We start from the raw sequence: 12,454 nt of genomic DNA, 5'->3' as shown, positions 1-12,454 counted from the left end.
CTTATCACCTTTTTACTTTTCCTAAATATCCACTGTAAATCCCCTTTCTCCTCCATCTCTTTTCTCAATCCTATATCTTCTAATTCATCCCTTTTCCTTTTCAAAACCTCTTCCGGCGTCCCCGTGCTACCCCTTCTCTCCCTCTTCTCAACATTCTTTATTCTTTGCACCTCATCCATTTCCCTTCTATACTTCCCTTACTCTATGTCTAGTGACTTTTCTCGCGCCACCTACCTCTTTCTCTTTCCCTATACCTACTACACTTGCTCCGATCCCTCTACACCTGTTCTCACCTTTCCTAGTTCCCCTCCTCTTCCTCTGCGCCCCTGACCTATCTCCCTAACTGCTGACTCACTCCACCTGCACCACTTTACTCCCTTCTCACCGCTCTTTTCCCTTCTCCTCCAACTCGCCTGCACTCCCCCGGCATGCACTCACTCCAGACTCTCACTGACTCACTCTCTCTCACCTTTTCTCTTCCTCCTACCTCTAATAACCACTCAAAACACACTCTCTGACAGCACTTCAACCTTCTATCACGCAACCGGAAACGGAAGTCCAAGTGTGTGTATGTATATATACATATATTATGTTTAATTATAATTATATATAAGATCTAGTCTCTCTTTTTATTTTCTTTACATTTTAAATTTCTTATATTTGCAACAAAATAAATCCATACAATCCCAGCAAACACAGATATATAACTGTTACATTGCCGTAATGAAACAGAATGTAACAAGTAATATAACGTATATTTTACATGTAAGATACATGTAAGTTGTAATTTCCCACTCAAACAAAATTACAATTATATAATAGAAATATAATTTGTTATAAAAATGTTATATAACTATAATCAAAATAACCTAAATGTTATATAATAGTTATATAAGTTGTGGGGAAATAATATAATTATAATATAACATATTGAACAGTTATATAACGCTGTTATTTTGTTTGTAATAGAATTGTTATATACTATACTATTGGTTTTTTTGTTATAATATTGTTATAAAACAGTTATATAACACACTAATGCCTTTTTATCGAATGCGTTTTAGAGCTACATCGACCAATTTCCAATTAATTCGTTTTCCTTTCCCTTTTAACGGATTTCTGTCGTAAAAGGAAAAGGAAAACAAATAAATCGGAAATTGATCGTAGTCCTAAAACGTGTTCGATAAAAAGGCATTCGTGTTATATAACTGTTGTCAAAATAGCCATTCAAAATTGCAGGAAAAATGTAAAAGAAAAATTTTTTATGTATAAGTATATATTATTTATTATATATAAACTTTATATAAAACAAAACCGCACAATTTCTTTCGTTACATACTATCACAAACATCTTACAAAATATTAATAACATATTTATATTATTGATAATATATTTTAAATCACAGCTTGCAGATGTATATATATTAACTTAAATTACTATTTAATAAAATATATAAATCAGCAATAAATAATCATCATATAAAATAAATATTTTAATTATTTGTTATATGTTAATCTCTAAAATGAAAATTAAATGAATAATTAACTGGAAAAACAAATTTAAAAAAAATCTACCTTGTCGGTAATTTTATAGGTAAGGAATCACATTCTATTTATATTCCTTTTTTGTTGCATCATATATAAGTTATATAGTAAATAAAGAATAATTATATAACATTTATTCTTGTTCTTTTTCCTGTTTTTTATCTTCCCTTTGTTTTCGTTGTCGAGCGAAACGAAACCATTCCGCCGCAATGTTGTCAAAATCCATTTCTGTCAAATTGACATAACATAAAGTCATTTCTCCTGAAAAAGAAAAAATCGAAGTATGAAAAACATGTTTTTAAATAAAATATTTCATATATAGGTTAATTTTTCTATATACATACTTCTTATTATTTTTACGAGATTCAGATTGTATAGCTTAAAGTTATTTCTTATTCCTTTCCAGGAACATTGTAGTGCGCATTCATTTGTGAATATTTATTGTAAAATTCTATGAATGTAATCTCGCGGACTATTTCCGCCTATTTTTGTTATAAACCCTTTCTGTAAAAATATATATACATAAAAAATTTATCACTGTAATATATACATAATAATATACATATAGCATATATTTATAAAAGGACATTTTTTATGAAAAAATGTTTTAATATTTTATACATAAATAGAAATGCATTTAAGAGTTTAAAAAAACGTTTCTAAATTAAAATTTTTTATACAATGAAACAAAATATTTATTTTTACTTACAAATTGGTTGACAGCTTCACCACATACTAATTGTGAATCGAATTCCTTTATTCTTTCAATTGAATTGAGAGGCAAGAATTGTATGATTAAATTGTCATCTTCTTCTGGAACTATTTTTTTTTTTAACATATCTTCTATGTTTTTTAATCGTTGTTTTATTTCTTCTATTTTAAGATTTGATGATGCTTGCATCCGTGTTAATGTTTTTATATTATCTACAACATAAAAAGACTTACATAATAATGTCAAGTATACATATAAATATAATAATATTTATGTAAATAATGTATATTTACCTTGTATTTTTGAATGTGCATTCTGACCTGATGAGTTGCATCCTAAAATATATTAAAAAATATATTATATAATTATATATTTAATTGTCATTAATTCAAATTTTTGTACCTTCTATTATAATCGATATATCTGTCAAATTCATCTGCTGCCTTGGTGCCGATACCAAAGTTTCTATATTTAAAAAATATTTTATAAAAGTTGTAAATATATGTAAAAGTTATAAAATGTATAGTGATTGTTGTACAATTTATGTTACATATATATATGTATATGATAATATAATGTCAAGTATATATATATTATATATAATAATATTTGTGAAAATAATGTATATTTACCTTGTATCTTTGAATGTGCATTCTGACCTGATGAGTTGCATCCTAAAATATATTAAAAAATATATTATATAATTATATATATTATTAATTGTCATTAATTCAAATTTTTGTACCTTCTATTACAATCGGTATATCTATCAAATTCACCTGCTGCCTTGGTGCCAAAGTTTCTATAATTAAAAAATATATTATAAAAGTTGAAAATATATTAAAAAGTTGTAAGATTTATAGTGACTGTTGTACAATTTGTTACATATATATGATAATATATAATTATATATATATATATATATATATATATATATATATATATATAATACCTTGCTCTAAATCCATTTCATGTTCATCCTTTATATCTTCTGTGTCTACATCAGAATCTTCTTCATTGTTTAAGTCAAAATCTTTAGGTGGAGCAGGAATAGAATATGATTTTGAGTGAAAATTTTTAGGTGGAACATAATGTGATTGTTTCTCTATAAAAAAACCGATAAGATTAAAAACCGACAATAATCTATTTAAAACTCGAATCATGAGTGTCTGCGACACTCTTGTATATAATTAATATATGTAATATCGTATATAATATAATATAAAGTACATTTTATTTCTACATACGTCTCTTACTAGAATTTGTTTCCTGTTCATGAGACTCTTCTTCTGAATCGTCGACATCTTCGTTGAATCGTTGACATGCTGTCTTTTTCCTCGCCCCAAACTTTCATCATCCGTTGTACTGTATGTACTGTCCGCTGCATTTTTTCTTGCAGTTTCTAAGCTTGCTATTATGAAAAAAGTTTAATATTTTTATATTCATTGTACAAATCACCATCATAAAATGTTTTTCTTAAAACATTATTTTTAAAATGTTATTTTCAAAAAAATATTTTCGTACACATACACACAATATTTTTAATAAAATATACACAAATATAAATAATAATATAAATCAAACGTAAACAAAAACAATTATAACTCTAAAAAGTGTATTTTGTGTAAAACAAATATTTGTTACATTTTGAATAAAAATACATTTAATAATTCTTATGTTATGGATTATATAGATGAAATAAAAATACATAAATAGTTACCACTATATTTTATTATTTCGACATTGTAGAGGACCCACGTGTCACAATTCGGAGTTGAATAATTTGCCATTAATAAAGGAGTATTTGAATTACGAGGCGGCCACCAACATTGGGTTTTTTTCCCTTCTTTCTCTGCTACCTTAAGCCATATCGTTGGAATTTCGGAATAAGTATCATCCGAAAGAAATTTCACTACCGCGTACTTTGTTTTATCTTTTGTAGCAGGTGCCATTCTATGGTATAAAATTATTCTATAAAATATTTTTTCAATAAAAATGTAAATCAATATTTCTGTAAATCATTATTTTTAATTAAATAATATCTTATAAGAGCAAAAAACCTGTCAATAACTGAAGTAAAGAGCCAAGAAGTCAACAAAGTAGTTTTTGTATGTCTTCGCAATTAATCTAGTATCAGTCTTTGATTACATTTATTCTCTTTTTCTGTATTTAATTTTGATCATCATGCCAATCTTGCTATATGTTTGTTCTAATTAATTATATAATTTGATTTATAAGTTTTCACGAACAGTATGTTTATCCAAATGTATATATGATTAATTGTATATAAGTATATTGCTATTTTTTATATTATATTGTATATTTATCTATTTAATTTTTTTACATTTTTATAGCATTTATGTTATAAAGAGTAGTGTCAATGCAAATTTTCAATCATTTTTCATACATGTAAGTTCAAATATAAAAAATGAAAGAAATATATGTGCTCATATTATTATTTATTTAATTATTGGCATGTAACAACGGTATGACGACGTAGGAATCAACTGCATCTAATTGTTTTAATTTTAAACATTTTCGTTTTATTCGCGTTGCAGGAATTTGTATAATATCTGAAGTACTACTGTTTCTTATAAAAAATATGCCTAACTTTTTCGAATCACATGGGATGGTAAAAAAGACTGTGTCTGTAAAATACGTTGTACACGAATAGATAAAACATGATTGTCTTCTAATATATCTAATACAAAAGCAAGAGAATTATCATCAAGTAATACACAGTTATCGAATTTCTTTATTGAAATTTTAAAAGTTTTAAACTGTAAATAACAAATTTTATTTTTTTTATAAATAACAATTGGATATTGCATTATGTTACATTGTTTAATGGGAAGCTGTAATTCCTCAGATACACGATTGGACAATTCTTGCAAAGGTTTTCCACATTTATGTAGTTTTCTTTTTATCTGTTGCATATAATTTTCGTATTTAAAACAACTTATATTATCTAATGAACCAAAAGATTGTACATCGTTAGCGAGATGAAGAAGATTATGAACGTTATACGAAAGATATTTCTCATCATAAAGTTCTCCATAGTGAGAAACAAACCATGATAATAAAGAATTAGCATAAGAATTAAACTTCACACATAGATGCGGATCTATTAAAATTCTTATAGCGATACTAAGACAAAGAAAGTGCTGGTACATAACCGGAGATAATATTAATTTCATAATGACAATTCCAGTGTACAATAAAAATTGGCGAAGTTCCGTAGCCTTCCATTGATCGATATCACTTAAACTTCTAGGTTTTCTTGCAAACTCAAACGGAATACAAGGCTTTATTAATATTAAATAACTGGATATTTTTTGAATATTGTCCATTGATAATCGTACATGTTTGTTTCCTCTTAACCAAATTTGTAATAATCTTTTCATTACACCAAGACAAACAAGATGCATGTAATCTAATGGAATTTGAGACACCATGCCAATAGGAAGATTTTCCAAAATAGAGTCCCCTGCGTGATGCTCAATGTGTACACGATTTTTAAACGTGTCATTTGTACGTAAAGTATTATTGATTTCTAAATAAACTACTCGATTTTGTACAAATTTGCCTTTTTGAACACATTTTGGACATGCGAAGTATCCCGTATGACCTTTGGTACATGTTATAAAAGATTTAGCTGGAGTATCACACAAGATTGCATTGAGAGAAACTGCATATTTTTTATTAGACACAGTAATACCATTCTGATTAAGGAGGAGGAATTCAACAAAATCCTTAAGAAATTCGTTAGGATCACTTGGTTTACACATACCGTGATACATGCCAATTATAAATGGTGACATATAAACATCTATTCCTTCAATGGATGCCAAAATAGGCCAAAACTGGCTACCCGAACTTTTGGAGATTGGTAAACCATCAACGTTAATGTTTAATTTTATTTCGTTTTTTTTTATGAATTTGGAATATATTTTTATAGATCGTTCAAGAAAACGATAAAGACCAAAATGTGCATAGTGGCCACTGCCTATTACTTTAATGTTTACGGACGCATTTCGTGGTGTGTTAACTAAGCTCCTTACATCACTAGGTAAATTTATATGGCCATGTTTTCTAAGAATTGTTAATAATTGGTTAGCAGTATTATGTGAAATATTATGTTCTACAATTAATGTTTGTAAATCCTGCCACAAAGTATCATCAGTATTACTAGAGTGAAAATCTATTAATGTATCTGTTTGTGTATTTGTTTGTGTATCTGTTTGTGTATCTGTTAATGTAGGATTGTTGCATTGTAATGTATTGTCGCTTTCTTGATTATACGACGTTTCTTTTAAGAATTCATTGCATTCGTTTACATTTTGGAACAATGTGTAAATATTTGTAATAAGTGTATTATGAAATTTTTCTGCATTATCAAAAGTAATAATTTCTTCCGCATTATGCTCATTATTCGCAATAGTTGATTCAGATGTATTATTTAAATATTTATTACGATTTATTTCATAATTTATCAATTGATTTTTTCTTCTTTTTGTTAAATGCTGTATACTTTTTGGCATGATGAGAATATTTTAAAAAAATATAAAATCTAAAAAAATTCAAATATTGAAAAATAATCAAAAAATTGCAAATTTCAAGCTACTAATTACATTTCTTTAAGGCTTCTGATCATTGTGGAGCTGTTAAATATGATGTTAGAAATGAAAAAGACATGAAATTTAAAAGGAGCATCTAAACATTCTCTTTTTGATTCTTATTTGTTATAATAATAAATAAATATAAATTGATTAATAATATATTAAAATTTAAACCAGTGTTTTTAATAAACATTTACAATTAAAATGGCACTTAATGATGATTGATTAAACGATGAAGAATTATTATGAATTAAAATTTAAAGTTTTTTACTAATTGAACCATCAGAAAAAAAGTTTTTATAGTGTACTAGTCTATTTTATCAAAGGTAAATATATATTGAGATGAAAAATTTAAAACGATTTCTTGCTTTTATACAGATATAATTTCATGTGTCCACAGATAATAGATCAAGAACCTTATGAAAATAATAAATTATTTTATTGAAATAATACTTTTACTTACAAAAAAGAATAGGCACAACTTTTATAAAAGAAAGAAGAAGGCACGATTTGTTGTTTTATATTTGTCTCCACTTTGCGAGATGAATAGAAATGGTCTGTAAAGTAAAATAATTAAATTATAAAATTATAAAATGATTAAATTGAGAAAAAAGTAAAACGTAATAGAAAAATGCAGAAGTTATATATACATTTAAAATTTTAAATCAATATTTTTTTACCATAAAACATATCTTTATAATAAATTACAAATTCAAAAGGAGGCTATATGGAGCCACGCATAGGGTGTAGGTACGCAAATATTAAAAACAAACTTGTTGGAATAACAAATTTATTGAATCTAAACGTTTCGGTCCTTTCTTTGGACCTTCTTCAGTAAATTTAATACAATAAATAATAATGGGGAATCTACATACTACCGCACGTAGCGCAAAAGCCGTGAGCCCCCCCTATCGATATCCCATTAGATAGACAAAGTGACATAATATGTCAGGTACTCAAAAGTGGACTCTAATGACGGGTATAGTGAGGAATTTCCGAAAGGGGGCTCACTCTTACTCACACACTCATCCATCACACGTTCACACGACCGTACGCGGACGCGCCCGACGTCACTCGTGCGTCGGGCGCGTCCGCGTACGGTCGTGTGAACGTGTGATGGATGAGTGTGTGAGTAAGAGTGAGCCCCCTTTCGGAAATTCCTCACTATACCCGTCATTAGAGTCCACTTTTGAGTACCTGACATATTATGTCACTTTGTCTATCTAATGGGATATCGATAGGGGGGGCTCACGGCTTTTGCGCTACGTGCGGTAGTATGTAGATTCCCCATTATTATTTATTGTATTAAATTTACTGAAGAAGGTCCAAAGAAAGGACCGAAACGTTTAGATTCAATAAATTTGTTATTCCAACAAGTTTGTTTTTAATATTTGCGTACTTACACCCTACGCGTGGCTCCATATAGCCTCCTTTTGAATTTGTAATTTATCAATGCAGGGAGCCTACATTGTTACTTATCTTTATAATGTTTCTTTAGAATGTGCATGCTGCGTAGAATATATATATATATATATATACATATATGAATTGCTTTGATAAAAGTAATACTAATAAAAATATGAGTAAAGAAACATCAAAATAATGATCAAATTCTAAATTCTGCAACTTATATGTACAAGTTAATGAAAGCTGTAATTTCTTTCACCGGACCAATATGATGATAAACAATTGTTATTAAAATTATGTTTATCATGATATTGGTTCGTTGAAAGAAATTATAGAGAGCTTCCATTAACTTGTATATATGTAAATTATGCAAGAACGTGGAAAGTGAAAAGAACGTGGTAAAATTGTTAAAAATACAATGAAAGCAGAATTAGCATATAAAAAGAATATGCCATGTTTACAGGTTAGGTTTACAGGTTAGCTTTATAATTTTTAGAAATTATAAAAAGAGACCTAAATTTATTATTTTATAAGCTACTTATTTTTATAATTTTATTTTAAATACTTTGTTACCGCATAACCTTTCTTACTTTTCAAGAGAATGAAATTATGTAAGAAACCACACAAATGTATGTATAAAATATTATATAGTTAAAAAAGTTTTTATGCTTATCAAGTTATTTTATACAATGTGTATATAGAAAGATAATGAGAATTACCTTTATAGCAAATGTACACAGCACACGTGTGTTATTACTTCGATAAAGCCAAAGGACAAAGGACACGAAAAGAGAGCACATGGTAGGGTGTACACTTGTACGACGCGTTTGTCGAACGTAGCGATTGGCTGCCGATGAATACCCAAGTGGCGGGACTTTCGTCGGATCGTGTATAATAAATTTTTGTCGTATTGAGGTGTTCATAAAAGATAATACGTTTATTTGAAAAAAGACTTACCTCTGATTTAAATTGCGCTTTAGAAAGACGTCTTCTTTTATGTGTCACTAGCAGAAAGTATATATATATATATATATATATATATATCATTTTTGTTCTTTAGTTTTCGTTATTTCAATCTCGCATTTTTTCTTGAATTTTTTTATTTTGTTTTTCCTTTTTTTAAATATAAATTTTTATATTTTTAATTAATATAATTTCTATATTTATTTTTTTTACTTATAATATATATATATTAAATATATATGTTTTATATATTTATTTTCGTATATTTTTATTAATTTATTTCATTACTCATTTAATAACTTTTAAAGATAATTTAAGTTAAATGATAAAATCATATTAAAATATTGTACAGTTTAAAAATAATAGATACATATACTCGATTCTTTTATAATTTTGCATTTTATAATTGAATATAAGTCCAATTTTTAATCTCAACATTTATATTATCTAATATTGATTTAATATGTTTTTTTTGAATATTGATTTTAATATTTTATTTTTATTTTTTTCAATGTTTTCAAATTTAAATTTTATAATTATTCATTGGTTTTAATTATTTACATACAACGAACAATTACGATATAATAAATTTAAATTTTTTTTAAATCAAAAAACTTAATTTTAAAATAATTTAATTAAAAAAATTATTAAAAAATAATTAAATTGTACAATATTTAATTTTAAATTGTATAATTTTCATATAATTCGTTTCAATGTGTTAATAATTTTTTTGAAATTATATAGGAGTAAAATAAATATATTTTAAAAGAAGAGGTCACGCATCAAACAGTACAACATGTCGGACGATAAAGAATTGTTTGAAAAAATGGATGCTGCAGATATATTATCTGAATTTGAACAATTAAATGGAATGGAAGTTTTAACTTCCAATGAATTAATAGATAACATACAAGTAGTAAGTGGGCATGTATGGCCCGTCATAACAAACCCCCACCACTCGGCCACTGGCGCCGTCCCCCCACCACTCGGTCCCTGACGCTGTCAGATATGGCCCGTCAAACTAACCCTCCCCCACCACTCAGCCGCGGACTCTAGAGAGGGGAATGGTGGGGGGAATGCCGATTGGTCACGCCGGTGAGATAAAAAAGGGTAATAAAATGTATTTGCATAGGTCTCGGTGCGTCGAAGGAAATCTTCGATAATAATTACGGTAAGAAATAATTGAAAAGGAAGAGATTACGCAATATTATATTTAAGTAGACGACTAATGACATGACAGAGGGGTGACAGAATTATCCGACAAAATAACGATAAAATGCTGAAGTCGCCGTGGTATACCGAAATCATTGTAGGGAGTATGACATCCCCGTCTACCTCTTGCAGTAGAGCGAATGGCCATCGGCGTCCATGTATAGCGCTGAAAAATATTAACAAAAACCACAAGCATTTATTTCGGCCGAGCGCTTACTCAACACTTGCATTGCCAGATATCGTTGGTAACAAAGGAAATAAAAAGATATACAAAAAATACAATCGGCCAGCATCCGTAATTATGCCTAACCGATTACTCAACGTTGACGGGTACTATCGGCACCTCAGGTAACAAAAAGAATTCTAAGGCGCGTCGAAGGAATTCTTCGATAATAATTACGGCAAGAAAAAATTGAAAAGGAAGAGATTACACAATATTATAAGTGGATGGCTAACGATATGACAGTGTCGTGAGAAAAAAATAGATAATAAAACATGCATAGATTCTGGAGCGTTGAAGGAAATCTTCGAAGATAATCGCGGTAAAATGTGTTTGAAAAGGAAGAGATTACACGGGAATGGTGATATGTGTATTGTTGTTCGTATGACGAAGCGACTCGTCGTTGGGAGAGGTGAACAGTAACGTGCATGCATGCAAGATGGGAAAATTTTTTGTTGGTGGAAGCGAAAGAAATAGACTTTTTTGAGTAAAAATATATGTGGTTTACATAAAATAATGTTGTTATTACACAAAAAGTTACAAGAATATTCATGGATACAATTTTCGTTTCATTACTATTATACTTGTTATTTGATTGAAGTAAAGCGAGACTAATTCCAAAAATGTTATCTCAAAATATACATCGAGAAATGTTAAATCTTTTATTTGTGTGCGTACATTACGCTCTATTTCCTTGCTATTACCTCTGATTGTAAGTTTTATAACGCTGTTATTAATATATTTATTGAGCGGTAGATTAATTTCTATTTCATTAATTAGATACCGCGCACATTCGTTAACACTGCAAGAAATTAAATTTAATTGATTCAAATTTGCGTTCACGCAATCAACTATATTTTCTAATCCTAAAAAAGTTGCTTTCTGCATCACTATTGCGACATTGTAAGTTTTTCGTTTCTTCGCTACTGGTGCGTTTGCTTCCGCATCTTCGACGTTATCGGAAAAAGTATTTCTTTGTTCATTTTCACGATACGCTAGTAGAACAGCTCTTGCTCCATACGCGGTGGTAAAATTTATAATTATCTTGTTGATAATAATTGAACTCAAATTAATTTTATCACCGTTTAAGTATGCAGACACCCGTTCTATATTTTCTTGAAATTTCTGCCACGATTCCATATCGAAGCAAATCCCTGACGCTCCATGAGATGTTAATTTAACAATCGGTTGGAAATCCAGCTCGTCTCCGTTCGCAGTCATCAGTCCCACATGAAGTTTCTTTGTATAGGATGAATTCAATCCATACGTTGTGGACAACAGCATATGCTGATTTATTTTTTCCTCGTTGATGCATCCTGGTTTGGAAACACAGTTGGAAGCCGATGGTTTCACAAAATTCGAAATTTCCTCGTGATTACTCATGATGATTGTTTCTTCTCGAAAAGAATTATCGAATATACGCCGAGAGAGAAGTATTCGTTGAATAAGTATCGAGGACCGTAAACTTTCTTATTAACGAAACTGAGCGTTTGGATGTCGGCGAACGAATGAGATTATTCTTTCCGAATAACCACAGGAAAAGAGATAAAATAGAAAAGTGGAGGGAAAATGCGCGTGCACAATAATAAAAATCAACCCTGATATGGAATTTTACAAACAATTTAGAAGAAATAAAAAAACAAAATATTAGTAGAGTATAAACTATTAAGAATGTACAGCTGTATTTGACAAAAATGCAACGCGATTGTTTACAAGCTATAAATTCCAAGATAAATTTTATAACAAAAAAAAATGTTTATCTCAGCCTCAGACTTC

General features: G+C 28.7%; 1 protein-coding gene and 2 pseudogenes across 1 annotated transcript; all 3 read right to left on the bottom strand.

Annotated features, from left to right (window-relative positions):
* Positions 1-1,678: 1,678 nt before the first annotated feature.
* On the bottom strand, positions 1,679-4,209 carry LOC145938726 (uncharacterized; annotated as a pseudogene).
* Positions 4,210-4,720: 511 nt separating this feature from the next.
* LOC145938725 (uncharacterized) lies at positions 4,721-6,798 on the bottom strand (annotated as a pseudogene).
* Positions 6,799-11,227: 4,429 nt separating this feature from the next.
* LOC145938724 (uncharacterized) lies at positions 11,228-12,061 on the bottom strand. Its single transcript, XM_083042483.1, has one exon. It carries the CDS (start codon positions 12,059-12,061, stop codon positions 11,228-11,230), a length of 834 nt encoding a protein of 277 aa, XP_082898609.1.
* Positions 12,062-12,454: the final 393 nt, after the last annotated feature.

Source organism: Prenolepis imparis, unplaced genomic scaffold, assembly GCF_030444845.1.
Source record: "Prenolepis imparis isolate NDT839.2.m4 unplaced genomic scaffold, iyPreImpa1.0 SCAF_7, whole genome shotgun sequence".
NCBI lineage: Eukaryota > Metazoa > Arthropoda > Insecta > Hymenoptera > Formicidae > Prenolepis > Prenolepis imparis.
The sequence above is the reverse complement of the archived record's forward strand: the minus strand, read 5'-3'. Positions and strand labels throughout refer to the sequence as shown.